Source organism: Schistocerca piceifrons, chromosome 8, assembly GCF_021461385.2.
Source record: "Schistocerca piceifrons isolate TAMUIC-IGC-003096 chromosome 8, iqSchPice1.1, whole genome shotgun sequence".
Taxonomy (NCBI): domain Eukaryota; kingdom Metazoa; phylum Arthropoda; class Insecta; order Orthoptera; family Acrididae; genus Schistocerca; species Schistocerca piceifrons.
Window position 1 is genome coordinate 6149769 of NC_060145.1, and position 21767 is coordinate 6171535.

At 42.4% G+C, this 21767-nt stretch overlaps 1 protein-coding gene across 2 annotated transcripts in view; it reads right to left on the reverse strand.

Annotated features, from left to right (window-relative positions):
* The window catches only part of LOC124712545 (protein argonaute-2-like), a 303522-nt gene that overhangs the window by 235837 nt on the left and 45918 nt on the right, over nucleotides 1-21767 (reverse strand). For both annotated transcript variants that reach the window (XM_047242853.1, XM_047242854.1), the window contains exon 5: nucleotides 9922-10036. In XM_047242853.1, the coding sequence (XP_047098809.1) occupies nucleotides 9922-10036 (115 nt within the window). The remainder of the gene's footprint in view (nucleotides 1-9921; nucleotides 10037-21767) is intronic.

Here is a 21767-nt window from a genome sequence, read left to right on the forward strand (position 1 = left end):
GAAAGCTGGTCACCGTACACACAAAGCCAACAGCTATGCCAAACTGAAAGAAGTCACCAATGGGACAGCAGCCATTGATTATTATTTTAAAAAAAGATACTAGACTGTATTGTAAATAGGAAAAAATGGTGAGAAGTTTTGTATGATCATAATTCATGTTATCAGTTGTTACATGGTTTTCTTGGTGGAATCAATTCGCATTCACACATGTGAGCAACCAGACTTTCGATTATTACGTTGACAATACAAATGTATTATGAAAAATGAATAAAAACTGAACAAAGATGTTAATAACGGAAATTTAAACCTGCTTTGAGAAGTTATTTGTTGCAAGAGTGTTTGTGCTAGGTGCTCACCACGTTAAATCTCATCCAGATCATGTTACTGAACAGAGGCCAAATCATCAAGTGGGTGAGGCTGAGAAAAAGGGGAGTGGACTGTCTCTGACTGATGATTTTCAGTGAAGTGACTTTGGTTTTTCGAGATAATATTAACATTCACAATCAATTTTTAAAGGCTATTACATGCTCTTTCAGTGCTCTAGAGTTTTCAAAAGTTGAAAGGTGCCATTATTTTTGACAGTGACATAACAATACCTCAGAGATATGAGTTACATACCGGTAGTTGATTAGATGCATATGCTAATATCGCTGGTTGTCTTAGCAATGGATGACAGCAACTATATGACAGTAAAATATGTTATTGCTTGAGATTAAGGGCAGATTTATTTACCACACTTACGAAATTAATGTCCGATAGTCGTATTAAACAAGAACCAGCTAGAACGAAGTATTTCTTTGGAAGAGGCGATGGTGATATTGATCCAATCAGTATCGGTGGAACATTTTGCAACATTCTCATAATGTTTAGGTCTTAGCAGGATAATCTTATTACTCAGTGTGAGGACTTTTTAGCTACTAAGAGCACTGAAATACCAAACCAGTCAACATATAGCATCAGAGTTGCTAATGTCTTTGGAAACATATTGTTATTAATGAATTACATGGTCAGGTTGATAGACAGACACAGCGAAGAAATGGTGCACTTCGACCTGTCACAGGTGGTGACAGTGAAAATACTGGGTAGACAAATAACAGAAATACAACTTTAACCTATGAATTAACATCAAGACAATATTATGAAAAGGACAGTTAGCCGCTTGCCATATAGCAGAGATGTCAAGTCACAGACAGGCACGACAAAAAGACTACTTAACACTCACTGTCCAGCAGCACCCAGATCCAGTGGTCGTTTATGTGTGAGTTGTATTTGTGTGAATGTGTGTGTGTACATGTCGTCCATTTTGGAAGAAGGCCTTCTGGTCAAAAGCTTATGTGTTTAGTAGCCTTTTTGTTGTGCCAGTCTGCAACTGTACATCTCCACTATATGGTGAGTAGCAATCAATCCTTTAATTAACCTCAAGATTTAGTAAAAGCAAGAAAGAAGACAATAAAGAAGAACCAAGAGGCAAGGAAGAAGTGAAAATACAAGATGAAGAGCAAAAGCAAAGAAGAAGATACAAGAAAAGAAGAAGAGGTCCTTGGGATAGAAGAGAGAGGGGTATCTTACAGGTACTGGTGGTGGTGAGTTGTGGCAATGGTGGGAACCAGTTGACCACCCCTCTACAGCATCGTGGGGTTGTCTACGGAGAAACTGGGGTGTTCGGGATGTTGTTGATCCACTTGGAGGAGCTGGAGCCTATCAGAATGTCGCTACAACTTGCAGCTGTTGTGGGCCAACAGCCTACAATATATCGCCTCACAGTGAAGTCACAAATATTAATAACAAAGACAGATCTGGTGAGTATAGTGGACTGTTTATGATTAGTATTGTTAACTGCAAATTGGTGCTTGATAGCTCAGAGTGCTTGCTTGTAAGCTAACAATCAAAGTGTTACACAGTAACATTATGAACATAATTCTGGACCCTAGATAGAGGATACCTGGGCTAATGTAAAAATAAGTAACTGTATATGATCAGGATTGCCCACTCACAGTGACAAATGTATTTAAGATGAAAGAATTGTTAGACGCTAATAAAGTAGAGCTCAAAAATAACGTGATACAAAATTTAGCAAATAACATCACAGTATTGAAGAAGGAGTTGCAGTAACAGCTATCTCAGGATATTTCAGTACTAAATATGGAGATTAAGGATCTGATAACAGAAATCAGTGCTGTGGGTGAAAGGATACAGAAACACATTACAGATTTCTGTTTGTCTACATTCCTAAGAATTTAACATATTCTGCTTTGTTTAGCTGCTGACTTCTGTGCATAATCTGAATACAATTTATTTTAAATGGCTGTGTCTTAAATGTTATACCTGTATTTTTTAAATATTTAATTTTATGCCATTTAGATGAAACCAGTCAGATAGGTTCTCGAGAATGTTAATGACATTTTCAAGAGTTTCCTTTGAATTTTTATTTTCTATCATTACTATCAGCAAATAAAACTGAATGATAATTTACATTTATAGATAACTCATGTAAGTTAAGAAAAAACATGGTTCGTCCTCAGACTGTGGCACCTCTTGTGTAATTCTCACTTTGAGAAGTACTTTCCTCTCCTTCATGTTATGACAACCCTTTGCTTTCTCTCTGTCAGCCATGACTTACACCGCAGTAAGGCACAATCCATAATTCTGTATTTTTTTCGTTTTATATAATAAATTCACAGATGATTCCTGCAGATTTTGTGATTAGCCCTAAATGGAACTAACTTCATTCACGAATTCACTGATGACATTAAATACTAAATGCACAATACCACGGATGCAGTGACCGATTATCAGATAGCAGATGCCTAGGCTGACAGAAGTCACTTGGGGATAGGGAAGAACGCATGAGGCAAGAATAGGGTAGTGATAAAATGTAAGGCAGAACTGGGAAAGACAGATGACTCAACAACTGCACAATATGAAAGGATTTCTGACAGTGTAGAGCACACAAAACATATAAGAGAGAGGGGGAAGAAAGGAGGGTGGAAGTGAGGAAAGTGGGGACAAAGGGAGAGGCAGAAAAGAGAGAGAGAAAGGGGTTCCTTTTCAACTCAATGAGACACCTTCCTAAATGTAGATCTCCACCTCGCAGATAGTTCCATAAATATATCAGTTCATACCAACTGCACCAACCATCAACTGTACCCCCACTTTGACAGCCGTCACCAGTTCCACATTAATCAGCCTCTTCCTTACAGCCTCACCACCCACAGATACCACATCTGAAGTGGGAAGCAAGAGTTGTTAAAAATACACTGTTAATCCTTCCAGAATCTTTACTGATAGACAACATTCTATCCATCTTATCCATCAGAAGATCTACTCATCTTCTGTGCCAACTCCTCCAGTGGCACCAATAAACCAGCTGCCGATCAGTACTCCCTGAAAAACTCAACTACATCCTTCGCTAGAGCTTCAACTACCTCTCAACATGCTCCGTGATGAGAGATGCCCTATCCAAAACCCTACCCACATCCACAAAAGTAGCAGTCTGCCACCACCCCAAATACCTCGTCCGTCCCTGCTCCAATTCTGCTCCCAATTTTGCACCCCATCAGTCATTCCCTTGGAGATGACCAAGGTGCAAAACCTTTCCCATACACCCACACACCATCTACTGCCACAGTCCAGTAATAGGTATTTCATACCAATAAAAGACAGAGCCACATGCCAAGGCAGCCATATTTTATATCAGTTATGCTAGTGTTCAGCAGTCTTATGTGCCCTTAACAGGTAACCAAGTGTCTACTCAAGTGAATGGACATCACCAAACTTTGCAAACCACAAACATGACTATCCAATTTCCAGACATGCTGCACATTGCAACACAAATGACCTTAAAATCTGCTTCTCTATTAAAGCCACCTGGATACTCCCTTCCAGCATATGTGTTCTCTGAATTACATAGGTGGAAATTCTCTCTCCTGTGTTCCCACAACTGCATCTACATCTACATAAATATTCTGCATGCCACCTACAGTGCATGGTGGAGGGTACCCTGTACCATACTAGTCACTTCCTTCACTGTTCCACTTGCAAATAGAGTGAGGGACAAACAACTATCTATATGCCTTCATATCCTAATTTCTCATATCTTATTTTTGTAATCCTTACTTGCAGTCAGCTTCAAATGCCAGTTCTCTAAATTTTCTCCATAGTCTTTCTTGAAAAAGAGTGTCACCTTCCCTCCAGGGATTCCCATTTGACTTCCTGAAGCACCTCCGTAACACTTACATGGTGTTCAAACCTACCGGTAACAAATCTAGCAGCCCACATCTGAACTGCTTCAATGTCTTCCCTCAATGTGAATTGCTATGTATCCCAAGCACTCAAGCAATACTCAAGAATGGGTTGCATCAGCGTACTATAGACGTCCCCTCCACGGGTAGACCACACTTTTCTAAAATTATCCCAATAAATTGATGTCAACCATTCGCCAAATCTACCACAGTTCTCACATGCTCATTCCATTTCATATTTGAAAGACATGACTGTGTCAAGCAGGACACGAGTAATACTGTATCCAAACGTAACAAGTTTGATCTCCCTACTCATCTGCATTAACTTACATTTTTCCATGTTTAGAGCTATCTGCCATTCATCACACCAACTGACAATTTCCTTGTTGTATCTTCCTACAGCCACTCAACTTCGACACCTTACCGTACAGCATGGCACGATCGGCAAATAACAGCAGAGTGCTGCCCACCCTATCTGTCAAATCATTTATGTATACAGAGAACAATAGCGGCACTACCACAGTTCCCTGGGGCACTCCTGACGATACCCTTGTCTCTGATGAACACTCGCCATCAAGGACAACTTACTGTGTTCTAGTAGTTATTACTCACATATCTGTGATATCATTACACATGCTCATACCTTCATTAACAGGCCACAGTGGGCACCATGTCAAACACCTCGTAGAAATCTAAAAATGTGGCACCTCCCCATTGCCCTTCATCCGCAGTTTGCAGTATGTCACGTGAGAAAAGCGCAAGCCGAGTATTGCATGAGCAATGCTATTCATGGGCATAAGATGTATGCCTGTATTCGTCGTGGCATGCTATCCACAAGTTCATCAAGGCACTCTCGGTCCAGATTGTGCCACTCCTCAACGGCGATTCAGTGTAGATCCCTCAGAGTGGTTGGTGGGTCACGTCGTCCATAAACAGCCCTTTTCAATCTATCCCAGGCATGTTCGATAGGGTTCATGTCTGGAGAACACGCTAGCCACTGTAGACGATGCAGCGTCGTTATCCTGAAGGAAGCAATTCACAAGATGTGCATGATGGAGGTAAAATGGAAATGTCGTGTGGCTAGGGCCTCCCGTCGGGTAGACCGTTCGCCTGGTGCAGGTCTTTCGATTTGACGCCACTTCGGCGACCTGCGCGTTGATGGGAATGAAATGATGATGATTAGGACAACACAACACCCAGTCCCTGAGCGGAGAAAATCTCCGACCCAGCCGGGAATCGAACCTGGGCCCTTAGGATTGGCAGTCTGTCACGCTGACCACTCAGCTACCGGGGCGGACATGATGGAGGTGCAAATTGTCGTCCATGAAGACGAATGCCTCACCAATATGCTACCAATATGGCTGTAATATCGGTCAGAGGATGGCATATTCACATATTGCACAGCCATTACGGCATCTTCTGTGACCACCAGTGGCGTACATCAGCTCCACATAATGCCACCTGAAAACAGCAGGGAACCTCCATCTTGCTACACTCACTGGACAGTGTGTCTAAGGCACTCCGCCTGACCAGGTTGCCTCCAAACACGTCTCCAATGATTGTCTGGTTGAAGGCATATGTGACACTCATCGGTGAAGAGAAAGTGATGCCAATCCTGAGCGGTCCATTTGGCAAGTTGTTGGGCTCATCTGCAGCACGCTGCATGGAGTTGTGGTTGCAAAGATGGACCTCGCCATGTACATCGGCAGTGAAGTTCCACATCATGCAGCCTATTGCGCACAGTTTTAGTCTTAACACGACGTCCTGTGGCTGCACGCAAACCATTATTCAACATGGTGGCTTTGCCGTCAGGGTTCCTCCTAGCCATAATCCGTAGGTAGCGGTCATCCACTGCAGTAGTGGCCCTTGGGCAGCCTGAGCGAGGCATGCCATCGACAGTTCCTGTCTCTCTGTATCTCCTTCATGTCCAAAAAACATTGCTTTGCTTCACTCCGGGACACCTGGACACTTCCCTTGTTGAGAGCCCTTCCTGGCACAAAGTAACAATGCGGACGCAATCAAAGCATGGTATTGACCATGTAGGCATGGTTCAACAACAGACAACATGAGCCATGTACCTCCCTCCTGGTGGAATGACTGGAACTAATTGGCTGTCAGACCCCCTCCGTCTGAAAGGCGCTGGAGGTTTACATCTTTGGCAGGGTTTAGTGACATCTCTGAACAGTCCAAGGGGTTGTGTCTGTGATACAATATCCACAGTCAATGTCTATCTTCAGGATTCCTGCGAACCGGGGTGATGCAAAACTTTTTTTAATGTGTATATAACATATTTACATGAATCTGAGCCGCACTTTTTTCCGGTTTTTGTAATCCAAAAACCGCCTGCAGCTTAGAATCGAGTGCAAAGTAAGGGGAAGTTCTGAAAAATGTTGGTAGGTGCTGCCATAAGTAACTTCTGCTGTCAAATATACTGTATGTAGCGCTACACAGGCATGCTTTGCAGGCACAAAGATAAATACTGGCGCCAAAACCTCTGCGTCAGTAAATAAATTAAAAGAAAAGCTAGAAGAATGTAAACATTATGCCATGTATTCTTTCGTGTTTGTTGCTACCTCATTTAAATCCTATCTGCCTAGTAAACTACAGAACTAGAGCGAGACAACAGCAAATGCGGAAGAATATACATATCATGTCATGTTTATATTCAGATATTATTCTTACGCTGAATAGTGATACAGTGAAAAATGAAGCACAGCAACTGACTAGATTTTTAAATCTAAGATGACTCTAATTTCTGTGCAGAATGTAATGTACTACAGAGGCATCTGCAAAGATTTTCAAACGGAGAAAAATTTTCACTAAACTCTCGTTCAGAACATCTTCTATCATACGCAGTCTATTATTTGGTTCTTGTTGATCATTATCAAAGAAAGCAGCAGTGTAACAACAAATAGCAGTCTCTTGCCATTGTTTCGCATATGGGACAATTCCTTTTTTTTTTTTTTTTTTTTTTTTTTTTTTTTTTTTTTTTTTTTTTTTAAAAAAAAAAAAAAAAAAAAAAAAAAAAAAGCTGCGGTAGCGCGCACGGAAACAAGCCATGCTGCGAGCGGCGACATGTCGTAAACACTCATTATCAGAATGCGACAAACAATGCATGACACAGTACAATAATGCATTTTCAGCTTAGAGTGATGTAAACACCTATAACAAAGAGGCAGGAAGCACGTGAAAAAGGAAGGGTACTGCTATAAATATGGACGGATCATCTGACACATAGCAATGGCTACTTGGTAAAGCTTAACTGTTAATCTTACGACTCAAACGAACCTGCTGTAGCTGTATCTTCATCCATTCGACCTCAATTGTGGCTCATGTTACAATAGACCAACTTTGTTTCAATTTGGAGGGGCGGTCTAAATCTTTTCTCTCCCCTTGAATTTCGAGTCTCAAATTTCAGGTGCAGCTTAGATTCGGGAAATTTTTTTTCCCTTGATTTCGAGTCTCATTTTTCAGGTGCGGCTTAGATTCGAGTAAATATGGTAACAATCCCCCAAGCAGACCTTGAACTGCCTTCTCTCACCTCTTCCTCCGCCTGACCTGCGTCTCCATGGAGGTATTCTCTCCTGCCCCCCCCCCCACCCCCTTTCCCTCTCTCTCTCTCTCTCTCTCTCTCTCTCTCTCTCTCGCTCCATCTCTCCCTTTATCTCTCCCCACTGTCCACCTTTTCCCCATCTGTTTCCCTCCCTCTTATATGCTAAAGCCACTCAGAACACCATTTCAACCTGTTGTGCAGTTGTCGAGCCATCTGCCTTTCCCACTCCTTTCTCGCACATTCTAACTACCCTCTCCTTGCCTCATGCGTCATTATCCACATCTTCCCCCCATCTATCAGCCCACGCATGTGTTCCCTAAACAATCAGTGCTGCTGTGGCCATTTGGATGTGTGTGCACTTGTTTGTGTGACTGTGTATGCTTTCTGCCAGGAGAAGATGGAAAAACTGGTAGAAGCCGACCTCGGGGAAGTTTGGATTCCGTAGAGATGTTGGAACACGTGAGGCAATACTGACCCTACGACTTATCTTAGAAGAAAGATTAAGGAAAGGTAAACCTACGTCTCTAGCATTTGTAGACTTAGAGAAAGCTTTTGACAATGTTGACTGGAATACTCTCTTTCAAATTCTAAAGGTGGCAGGGGTAAAATACAGGGAGCGAAAGGCTATTTACAATTTGTACAGAAACCAGATGGCAGTTATAAGAGTCGAGGGGCATGAAAGAGAAGCAGTGGTTGGGAAGGGAGTGAGACAGGGTTGTAGCCTCTCTCCGATGTTATTCAATCTGTATATTGAGCAAGCAGTAAATGAAACTAAAGAAAAATTTGGAGCAGGTATTAAAATCCAGGGAGAAGAAATAAAAACTTTGAGTTTCGCCGATGACATTGTAATTCTGTCAGAGACAGCAAAGGACTTGGAAGAGCAGTTGAACGGAATGAACAGTGTCTTGAAAGGAGGATATAAGATGAACATCAACAAAAGTAAAACGAGGATAATGGAATGTAGTCGAATTAAGTCGGGTGATGCTGAGGGAATTAGATTAGGAAATGAGACGCTTAAAGTAGTAAAGGAGTTTTGCTATTTGGGGAGCAAAATAACTGATGATGGTCTAAGTAGAGAGGATATAAAATGTAGACTGGCAATGGCAAGGAAAGTGTTTCTGAAGAAGAGAAATTTGTTAACATCGAGTATAGATTTAAGTGTCAGGAAGTCGTTTCTGAAAGCATTTGTATGGAGTGTAGCCATGTATGGAAGTGAAACATGGACAATAAATAGTCTGGACAAGAAGAGAATAGAAGCTTTCGAAATGTGGTGCTACAGAAGAATGTTGAAGATTAGGTGGGTAGATCACGTAACTAATGAGGAGGTGTTGAATAGGTTTGGGGAGAAGAGTAGTTTGTGGCACAACTTGACTAGAAGAAGGGATCGATTGGTAGGACATGTCCTGAGGCATCAAGGGATCACAAATTTAGCATTGGAGGGCAGCGTGGAGGGTAAAAATCGTTGAGGGAGACCAAGAGATGAATACACTAAACAGATTCAAAAGGATGTAGGTTGCAGTAGGTACTGGGAGATGAAGGAGCTTGCACAGGATAGATTAGCATGAAGAGCTGCATCAAACCAGTCTCAGGACTGAAGACCACAACAACAACAACAACAACAAGAGTCATGGCTTGAAACCTAGTTAATACTGTGTTCTGTTATGTGCATCTAAGTGCACACTTCAGTCTGCTAAAGATGAGTAGCTGCTTTTCCTTTATTTCATATACTGTTCCATCCAAGAATTTCCATCATTGTTATACATGTGTATCTTGAATTATCTCTAATTTTCAGTTATCCATAGTGTCTAAGGTTCGCGGTAACCCAAATAATTGGGAGCTTACTGCATTTTACACTATATGTCGAAAGTGGTTTCATCTTCCCTGCACACATTAAGAACAAATAATAAATACAAGAATTCTACAAAAACAATTATTCTATACTAAGCAGAGACATAACATCAATGTCTCCAACACTATACACCATTTCTTTATTATTCCATTTCCACATATTAGTTACAACTATCTTCTGTCATTAGATTTTGATTAGCTGTAAAATATTTACTTCTGTAATAGAATGAAATATAAAAAGAGAACAGTAAAGTATCAGCAAACATAAAGAGCACTTACTTCTTCACCTCGTCCGAGACGTGGCAAATAGCTCGAGGCGATCATGTTCTTTCTGCCATCAAATGCAGGATGTCTAGTGGGAAAATAAGCCTGTTGTAATGCTAGAATGGCAGACCTGTAAAGCCCAGTACATTTTTCTTTCTTTATTCACCCTGTCATGTACTTAATATCTACATTACTTGAAAAACAGACAAATTAAAATAGATTGTTTGTTCATTCATTCATTCGGAGAACATGTTCCATAAATCATATGATGAAGGAGAGTCTTCAGCAAGTCACACTTCAGCAAGTTGTACTTTAACTGACAGAACTAGTAACTACACACATACTGTGTGACGTATTCTAATAGCAAATTATGACTACTTGTATCTAGATTAGATTAGATGTACTTTTTATTCCAATTGATCCACAGTGAGGAGATACTCCAGGATGCAGAACACATCAAAAAAGTATGAATATACAGTAAATATTTACCACTGTAACACGAGAAGTCATATCGGCATATTAGTTGTGTAGGCTGAGTGAAATGTTTGAACCAATTGTGCAGGACTAGCACAAAATGGCTTTGCGTCTTTCACTGGTTGGTATTGTGCAGGGTCAACACTGCCTGTCATTCAGCACCTCACTTCCACTGACAGGAGTGTATACCATGTGTGCAGTTCTTTGTGAACCTGTGACGTCAGTGTCCAATAGCCATTGAAAAGTTTCAATTGCTTTGTAATCATCTGCACAGGTGCAGTGCAAACCATACCAGGTACAGAGACACAGGATGTATCATATAAACGAGGGTTTAATCATGCACCTAATGATACATAGATATCATCTGAGTGTTTTATAAAAAAGAAGTTATAGAGACAAATAGATTTATTTATAATGTATGCGCTTTACAATTTATAACTTTTATTGTAATCACATAATGAAAGAAACTGAGCTTTCAAATTGTTGCTTTTGAATAGATGCGTCAATGGTGACAACCTTATGATCCACAAGTCTAATAATTAAGATGAGAAAATCAATTTAATTGGAAATTAATTAAATTCAGCATGACTTATGTACAAAGGCAGACACACTGACAGCATGACAATACATGTTGATAGGATAGTGGACACCAGTAACTAACTACACACACTATTTAGGTTGTCAGATTACTATTTTTTATTAATCATTTTTATTGTTTAATGTTAAATTTACCAAGTTTTTGCCCACAGTTTGAATTTCATCATGGATAAATAAATTCTGATTAAAGCAATGAAAATAGGAGATTAAATGTGACGAAAATAATATACAATTTGAAACTGCAAACCAAATAACAAAGATGGCGAGAACATAACCATATTTTGTGGACTATAGGACGCTGCGGACTATAAGATGCACCTTAACTTTCAAGCAGCTTTTTTAAAAAATAACATTTTTACCATTTTTATTATTAGATTGCAAATCTAGACTAAAAAAAATTCTTAGTTTATAAAACTGAAATGACTTTTAAAATCCCTGAAAACCATCATCTGAGCTTTCTTCTTCTTCTTCTACTCTTGCCCTCTTCATATATAAAGATGGTCTTCACTGCCATCAAGAGCATTACTTATGCCACACTTCTTGAAATATTTAACAATAATGGCTTCTCTCACTCTAAACCATTACTGTTTTATCCACGGATACACTTATTTGTAGGTCGTATTAAAATTCCCTTCAACGTGAATTTTTGTTGGGTTGCAACCATCATCTACTTGCTCCATTCCTCTCTCATATGCACTTCAGAAGGTTTATTTATCAAGACATCAGTTGTGAAGTATGTTCTCCCAGAATAACAGCAAGCTTTGTATTTCCCAGTCTCAATTTCCACTTCACAGCATTTTTCAAATTACTACTAAACTGATCTAGCATAAGAAGAGAACTTTTCTTTAATAAAGCACCTTTCCTTCTCTCACACGTTCTGTTAATCCATAATTTCATACCAGCCTCATACACTCAAGCCTTGTTACATACATGAACAACAACACCTGGTGTGTTTCAGAAGGTTTTGGCTTTGTTTTGTGCTTGAAAATGATCATTGGATTAAGTTTAATATTGCCAGCACAACATGAAAGAACAACAGTGTAGTACATTTTTTCATGTCAACTTGTTATTACAGTTACAGTTTTAGCACTTTCATGGCAACTGTTCTGTTACTTGGCACATCAAATTCCAGAAGAGTTTCATCCATATTCACTATTTGCCTTAGTTCCACACTGATTTCTTTTGATGCTGAACAATAAAGCAATAGAAAGGTAACATTTTCTATTCATACTCTTGTAGCATTTTTTAGATATTTTGGTTTTGCTTCACATGCTACATCCATGATGCTTCATAAACCTGTAGCAGAACCAACTATACCCTTGAAGTCTGTTAAGTTTCACTGTAAAGCACGTATTTGAATAATTTTTGTATTAATTCCATTGCCATTTTGATGGTGTCCTTGAATCCATTTCAATATGTCATCTCCTAGTTTTTGCCATTCTGCATTCAGTCCTCTATTTGTACATTTAATCTTCCTCCTCTTTCAGTTTTTCCTTACTAATCTACCAATTGAGAACGGGTTTTTTTCTGTTGGTGGAGGTCCAAAATGCTGCTCAGCAGCTCTGTTTCCATGTTCTTCTGCATAAGCTATTACTTTCAATTTATAGCCCGCATCAAATGCATACCTTTTAGTTTTTTCCATTAAGAAAATAGCAATTAACATAATATTGTACTGTCAGAGATAACACAAATCACTTTCAATTCAAGTTCACTGGCACTGTAGACTGCAATGATGCATTATAGCCTAGACAGTGTTCTGGGTTTACGATGGTGGGGCGGGAGAGAGACAGTGTTAGCAAGCTTGTGAATCCCCGCAACTCGTGTTAGCTGCATCAGTGCACTGCTGCTGCCAGTTGAATCTGCTGTTGCCAGATAGAGAGAAGTTTCTTGTGGCATCGAACATATGGCCATTTTTAAGACTGGTGGAAATTTTTACATTAATTTCGAGTGTAAGACGCACATGAATTTTGGAGGCAATTTTTTGAAGGAAAAAAATGTATCTTCTACTCCACAAAATATGGTAAACAATTTTTGCTGCTGAAAGCTGAAATTGTGAGCAATTAAACTCTAATTTAGGGGCCAACTATGGTACTTAGAAATTATTATAATGCATGTTTCCGAAGTAGAATTTTAGCTTGCAGCTAATGGTGTGATCAGAATTTCAATTAAATGTATGTGTAAAAAGCTGTTAACTTATACTGATGATCACATAGGGGATCTGTGTGAGATCACTGGATGCACTTTTCATGGGTGGTTGGTTGGTTGGTTTAAAGAGGGGGGGGGAGAGGAGATGACCAAACTGCGAGGTCATCGGTCCCTTGTTCCCAGTAAAATAATTACACAAGGGAAAGAAGAAAAGAAAGGAGATGTACAGCACACTAACAGGAGAAAGGAAGAACAACAGAAGGACAGCCAACAATACTATGGATGAAACAGGAAAAGAAAATCATAGAAAGAACCAAGAAACAGGTAGAAGGGGTAAAAACAAGAGAGCAGATGACCGTGGCTGGCCAACTGTAAGAATAAAAAGGAAAAGCCAGCCACTCTGTGACACATTAAAACATCCACCCTGAAAGCATTAGAGTGGAGAACACAAAGGGGCGAAGGATATGCACTAAAACTTATATAGAATGATAAAACCCACCATCACAAATAAAACATAAAACTAAATTAGCCAATGACGCATTGTCAGCTAAAATTAATGGCAAAGAGTCCAGTAACTGAGATGTCTATCATAGGGCAGCCATAGAAGGACAGCTCACCACGATATGGGCCACTGTCAGCCGGGCGCCGCACTGACACTGAGGTGGGTCATCACGGCGCAGGAGGCAGCCGTGGGTCACCCGAGTGTGGCCAATGCCGAGCCGGCAGAGAACCACGGAGCCCCTGCGAGAGGCCCACGTGCAGGAAAGCCACACATTTGTAGTCTCCTTAATGGTACGCAGTTTGTTGTGCGTGCTGAGGTTATGCCACTCCATCTCCCAAAGCTGCATAAGCTTGCGGCATAGTACTGAACGCAGGTCAGTTGCAGAGGAGCCGATCTCCAAAAGCAGTTTCCGCATAGCCTGTTTGGCCAACCCGTCGGCAAGTTCGCTGCCTGGGATTTTGACGTGACCTGGGGTCCAGACGAACACCACTGAATGACCGGACTGTTCCAGGGCATAGATGGACTCCTGGATGGCCGCTACCAAAGGATTATGAGGGTAGCCCTGGTCGAGAGCTTGCAGGCTGCTCAAGAAGTCAGTACACAGAAGAAACGAATCCCCAGGGCATGAATAGATGTGCTCAAGAGCACGAGATATAGCCACCAGCTCAGCAGTGAAAACACTGCAGCCATCGGGCAAGGAATCCTGTTCAATATGTCTTCCATGGACATACACAAAGTCGACATGAGCATCAGCCATTACTCCGTTGTCATAAACCACTTCGTGGCCTCGGTACATGTCAAGAATCCAGAGGAAGTGGCAGTGGAGAGCTGTGGGATAACTGAGTTCTTAGGCCCATGTGAAGGTCCAGGCGAAGCCACAGCCTAGGTGTACACCGTGGAGGTGTACGTGAATGGACCTAAAGTATAGGTGGTAAAGGCAAGGACTCCAGTTCAGAAAGAAGGGATTGGACGTGAACTGCAGTTGGAAGCCATGACCTGGGCCGCCGATGCGGGAGATGAACTGGTGGGAAAATGAGACGGTGTGTAACAACAACGACTCTGTACTACTGTACATATGAGTAATTCTTTTCATCTGATTTTACGATAAACTTGTGTAATTGATGTTCTGATTTCATTTCTTTTTGTTTCATGCCATTATGTTAAGAAAACTGTAAATAAGTTTCAATGTGAATATTAACGTTTATGTCAAATGTCAAGTAATACTGCAATAGAATTGAAATGTAACAAATGTTGAGACTGTTGTAAGATGTTTAAAATTGTAACTGTGCGTCTGGTCCATACGTAGGTAATGTGTTAGGATATGTATAACGCCAAACCTCAGGTAAATACACAGTTTGTCAGGGAGCAGTAAAAGGTGGATGGCAGGCGAGCGTGGGAAAATGCACGCGCGCACTGCATGGCACAACGGGCACAGTAGTAGTTGGAGTTTGGCACTGGTTTGAGCAACACCTTCTGGAGCGAGGAGGCTCTCCTAGAAGACGTAGCTCCATTGAGCCTCGGGTATGCCGTTCCACTGCCCACACAGCATGGCAAAATTCCATAGGTGCCTCGCCATCTTGCCGCCCGCCAACTGCCACATCGATACTAGCAGGTTGAAACTTTTAGTACTGTATTCGTATGGATCAGAGAGTGAACTGTGTTTGTTTGGTGCAATAATAACCTAAATTTTACCAGAACTTTTCCATCATTTAATTATCATCACAACTAACCCAGACAGGGTCCTTTCCAAACGCTGTGCAATCCGAGTGTCCCAAAGCAAAAATTAAAAATTGTGTTAATAATAATTATTTGCAGAACTAGCTATATTACAATGGTGTTTAAAGAAATGTTTTGTTTATGAACCAGTAAATGAATAGCGAAGGTCTAATAAAGTCAAAAGATAACTTTAGTATTGATATAGTAATGAAGTTTATTATTTCGAGACAGATTTAAAGCCATTTAAATGAGCAGTAAAATAGACGAAAAGAATAGTAACATATATTGGAAATCTTGAATGAATAATAAATTCAGTAATCATTTTTTTTTAAATACAGCAATCATAACAGTTTCAGGGTCCCCCTCTCATTCATTTAAATTCTGAAGTGTTTTAAATTGGTTTGACCAACAAAAGTTAAAGTCAATAAAAAGTCAAAATTTATCAGTGTTTTATCTTTATCAAAATTGACATTTTGTGTGTGGCATGAAAGTACAATTTCTAGGGTAACCTATGCCCAATTTTAATCAGATTAATAGAAAGTATAAAGTTTTGTAGTAAACATTATAGTGTAGTGTTATGTATTCATGACTTTCCGTATCAGTACAGAACGTGAAACTATCAGTTCAATAGATTTTCTGGTTCTAAAATTCTACTATATTATGCAGTGTTACAACTTGTTGTTTTGCATGAATATATACCAACTGGTACAGGGAAGAAGCTCAGTTAACGCCTAATTAGGCTGGCGACTGTATTATTGTCACATTGGTAGCGTCTTCTGGTTTGCTTTTGGTCCATCCTGACGTGTGATTGCATTTCGAACTTACTTGACAGATCATTGTTATTACAGAGTGGATGTAAGTCTGATTTTCCACCATTCAGGTATACACAGTCAATATCTATGCGAATATCCTTTCTCGTAAGGTAAATCCTGCTCACTTACCATAGCACAGGCTTTAACGAGTACTGTGTCAGGGATTACAGGTGATTCGGATGCACAGGGGAACTATGAACATGTGCAACGTAACTGGCCAGCAGTCATGCGTGCCTAACCTGCAATGGAGGGACTCCAGCCTCCACCAGGACACTGGTCACCAGACTCATTCTAAAAGCTCCTGTCACTAGGCGAATGCCACAGTGGTGCACTGAGTCGAGTAAACGCAACGCTGAGGGTGCTACCGAACCATAAACCAGACTCCCATAGTCAGGGTGGGATTCACCAAGGGCTCTGTAGAGCTGCAGCAGCATAGAGCGATCTGCACCCTGGTTGGTGCTGCTCAGGCAGCAGAGGGCATTCAAATGCTGCCAGCACTTCCACTTAAGCTGACGAAGGTGAGGAAGCCGAGTCAATCGGGCGTCAAAAACCAGTCGTAAGAATCGATATGTCTCCAACACAATGAGTGGATCATCATTAAGGTAAAATTCTGATTCTGGATAAATGGTACAACACCAACAGAAGTGCATAACACATGACTTTGTGGTGGAAAACTGGAAACCATGGGATAGAGCTCATGACTACACCTTGTGGATGGCTCCCTGTAGACGCTGCTCAGCAACACCAGTACTGGAGGAGCAGTACGAAATGCAGAAGTCGTCGGCATACAGAGAAGGTGAGACCGAATGCCCTACAGCTGCTGCTAGACTGTTAATAGCAACTAAAAATAGAGAGACACTCAATACAGAGCCCTGCGGAACGCCATTCTCCTGAAAATGGGGGGAACTATGCGACGCAAGTATGGAGCGACAGGAAGTTTTGGATAAAAACTGGGAGCTGGTCCCTGAGACCCCACTCATACAGTGTGGCAAGATATGATGTCGCCAGGTTGTGTCGTACGCTTTTCACTAACCAAAAATATGGCAACCGGATGTTGACATCTGGAAACGGCTGTTTGGATGGCAGACTCACGATTATCAGTGGTAGAGTGAACCTGGCGGAAGCCGCCCTGACATGGAGCCAGCAAGCCATGTGACTCCAGGACCCAACCCAGGACACACCATACGTTCCAGCAGCTTACAAACAACGTTGGTGAGGCTGATGGGCCGATAGCTATCCACATCAAGCAGTTTTTATCGGGTTTGTTCACCAGAATGATGGTGCTCTCCCACCACTGCAATGGAAAGACATCATCACACCAGATACGGTTGAACATGACAAGGAGATGCCGCTTGTAGTCAGATGAGAGATGTTTAATCATCTGACTGTGGGTCCAATGTGGCCCATGAGCTATGTCGGGGCAATGTGCAAGGGCACTGAGGAGCTCCCACTGTAAATGGGGTGTTATAGGATTCACTGCAGCGTGTAGTGAATGAGAGGACTTTCCCTTCCAGCCTCCGTTTGAGAGTGCGAAAGACTGGGGGTTAATTCTACAACATAGAGGCTCGAGCATAGTGCTCAGCAAAGTGCTGGGCAATCGCGTTTGCATCAGTAGATAACATGCCATTTATGTTAACACATAGGGGAACAACTGCTGGGGTCTGGTACCAGAAACACGTTGTACCTTTGCCCAGACTTGGGAAGGTGATGTATGGCACCCAATGATCGACACATATCTCTCCCAACACTCCTGCTTCCGTCGTTTGGTGAGTTGGCGAATGCAAGCACGGAGCCATTTAAAGGTTATGAGGTGCTCCATGGAAGATATACATTGCAGACAGTTATTTCCTGCGCCATCCTTGTTCTGACAGTCACAGCTTCAAGAGGGGTTTTAAGGGGCACAGTGTCACTACAGACTGAGTTTAGGACATAAACGCAAGCTCCACCTGACACTCGATTATAGTCGCTAAGGTTCCTGTAATATCCCTTACAGCCGCATAGGGCAGGGGTCCGCATTGCCGGGAACCAGGTTTCCTGGAGGGCAATGCAGATAGCAGGTTTAGAGCTTAACAGTTGCTGTAGCTCAGCCAGGTGGTGGAAAAAACCGCTGCAATTCCACTGGAGGATGACGTCATCGTGAGACTGGGAAGGCATGGAACATTCAATGAGGCAGTTTTCGCCTCAGGGTCACCTGCTGCCACTCACATTTTGCCTGAGCAGTCTACATCCATTGTGCCTGAGGGCCCAGTGAGATCTAGATCTTCAGCAGACACCAGAACCTCCACCTCATCCGCAGATGCAGAGCTTGCATGTAGCGATGGTGTGGGTGCCAACGCAATTGCCTTGGTCTTGGGGACCTTCTTTCTGAATTTCTCTTGCTGCTCCTTGGGCTTCCCTTTCTGGGAGGACTTCACTGATTCAGTCTCCAGGAATGACAATGGGCATGAAGCCCTACGACCAGCTGCTGTTGGGCTCTTCAGCCACTGGCTGGTGTCATCTTTCTCACTAGCAGAAACCTGGGAAAGGAGTGACCCAAGGGACCCCTTCCTACGGAGAGGTGCCGAAGAAGACTTACACTTCTCCTGGCCAGAAGTGCTGACTGATATCCTCAATGGTTGGCGGGGGTGTTGCTCCTGAAGTAGGTGGTGTGGAAGCAACAGGGAGGGAAGTGCCCCCCACCATCAAGGGGGCAGGTGTAGTCATCTGGTCCTGAGAGGCGACAGGAATGCGAGGAACTGATGGGGTGACAACTGTTCTCGTAGCGGTAGCCACCGGGAGTAGGCGCTCAAATTTCCTTTTAGTCTCAATGTAGGTCAATCGGTCCAGGTTCTTATATTCCATGATTTTCCTCTCTTTATGTAAAATCCTGTAGTCTGGCGAGCATGGTGAATGATGCTCTCTGCAGTTGACACAGATGGGAGGTGGGGCACATGGAGTATTGGGATGTGATAGACATCCACAATCTCGACATGTAATGCTGGAAGTACAGCAGGAAGACATTTGGCTGAACTTCCAGCACTTAAAGCACCGCATCAGAGGAGGGATATATGGCTTGACATCACAACAGTAGACCATCACCTTGATCTTGTCGGGCAATTTGTACCCTCGAAGGCCAAGATGAAGGCACTGGTGGCAACCTGATTATCCCTCGGACCCTGATGGATGTGCTGGACGAAACGAACACCTCGCCGCTCTAAACTGGCATGCAGCTCGTCGTCAAGACTGCAAAAGAAGGTGGCTATGGAATATAATATCCTGGACCATATTTAAGATCTTATGGGGCATGATGGTAACAGAAACATCCCCCAAATTGTCACAAGCGAGTAATGCATGTGACTGGGCAGAGGATGCTGTTTTTATCAAGACTGACACAAAACGCATTTTGGACAAGCCCTCCACCTCCCCAAACGTGTCCTCCAAATGTTGCACAAAAAACTCAGGCTTCATGGACATGAAAGATTCCCCATCAACTCTCGTACATACAAGGTACCACGGCAAATAAGTTTCACTGCCATCCTTAGCCTAGGGTTCCACTCATGGTGTGGCCAGGGAGGGGAATGATTTGGGGTCATATTTCTTAGCATTGAAGTTAGACTTTGCCTGTTTAGAGACTGCTGGCAGCGGACCAGCAGCAAGAGATGATGTACTACACTTCATCATATGTCATCCACCCTGATGCCACCCACCCCGACTGGGGGCCCTCCCCACAGGTGCCACCCAGCCTCAGCAAGGGCAACTTGGCAGGATGGCCATTGCTGTGAGTCCCGATGCCCCACAGAGATGGGCATCTATTCCATGCCATACGCGTGGAGTTAACGTCTCAGTCATCAGCAGAGTGATCCCTGTGTTGTCAGAGGGCTACAAGCAACAGGGTACATGGCGGCCCCACCACACCAAATTGGCTACCATGCTGGATATGAGGTGCTAAGAAGTCCACGGTCACCGTCAATGCAGAAAGCGACACTGCATAGTGAAAGGAGGAAAACGCACCCAGGAAGGTGTCCTCGCCCAAGAGATGTAGAACGAGTGGGACTGAAGTGCGATGACGAGAAAGTAGGCTTAAGATCTCAATGCACGATGAATACGATGCACCATATAAGGCGCCGTTACCCAATTGGCTCACTCTTCGGGAAAACTTAGATTGAGGTCAAACCTGACAGGGGACCATCACATAAAGGTTGAAACATATGAAACTCCTTTTAGTCGCCTCTTACAACAGGCAGGAATACCTCGGGCCTATTCTAAACCAGACCTGCAGGGGGAGTTCATGAGTGGGAAGTGTTAGGAATTAGAGAGGGGGATAGTTTTTGCAGAGGGTGATCGAAGCTTTAAAATGTCTGAGGCCAGATTCCTGGTTATCTGTTTGTCTGTTCAGTCAGAATTCGGTGCTCAGTATGTCAGTGTTTGGTCTGTCTGATTTTTGAGGTCTGATGGTCAGTATTTGGAGTTAGTTTCTGACACAGTCACAATACTTAAAATTATCCTGGCTCAGTTTGGACTCTGATAATTTTTTTAGTGTACCACAGCAGTTAGTGGAAATGCTATTTGAATTTCATAGCTAATCAACATACAGGAACATTAACTGTTGTGTCAGTTACGTAGCTGCGAGTGAGGACATTTACTTGTAATTTGTAGATGCGAACACAGACTGGTGTTTTTCCAGCTAGTTTACATTCATTAAATTTATGGCACACTGTTATCCACCACTGGAGGCTCGAGTTGCATGAACAGAGAATAACAATGAGTGTTGACTGGACAATAAATTTGATTTGAGAAAATTTAGATCACTTGTAGTTGCTTTAGGGATTTAAAATCTGCGCCAGGTGAGCAGAAACATAAACCCAAGCATTTTTTGCCATAATTTGTGTCACAACTGGGAGATTGTCCAGGTAGTAGCTTACTAGGCCACTTGACCTGAAGTTTAGGTTGAATAGATAGCGACGAAATGTTAAGAGTAGTGCCACGAGCATCTTTATTTTTCCTTCATTCACATATATGCAAATGCATTTCAGTTGCTGCAGCAGCAGAGCCACACCGAGATCTTCACCAGCAAAAGGTAGCAGCTACACCGAGTTCTTCAATAACACATTGAGATCTTTACCAGTGCCATAGCAGTTACATGCCACAGTCTTCAACAGCACGTGGGAAACACGCTCCAAGCCATGAGGGTCACTGGGCTTTCTGGCTCACCACAACATTGGTCACACCGCACCATCAGTCACTGACACAAGTAGCAGCATGGCGGGAGCCAAAAGCAAAGTTAAGTGGAAACAGCAATTGTGTTTGCCTCGTTGTCACAGTCTGTTAGCCATGGCTGAGAAAATTACAAAGTTACCACATGAGGGTGACCCTGAACAGTTAAGAAGTGAAATAAGGAACTGTAGCAGTCAGAGGGAGAATTATGACAAAATTATTTAATTGGATAGATAAAAGATCCACTCACCAAGCAGCAGCAGAACACTGATGTAATTGGCAAGCTTTTGGAGTCAGTGACTCCTCCTTCAGGCAGAAGTGTTGAAGGGACTGGAAGAAGGGTGAAGGAGGACTGGAGTGGTCTAGGAAAAGGGGTAGATTTTGAGAAAGTCACCCAGAACCGCGGGTCAGGGGAGACTTAC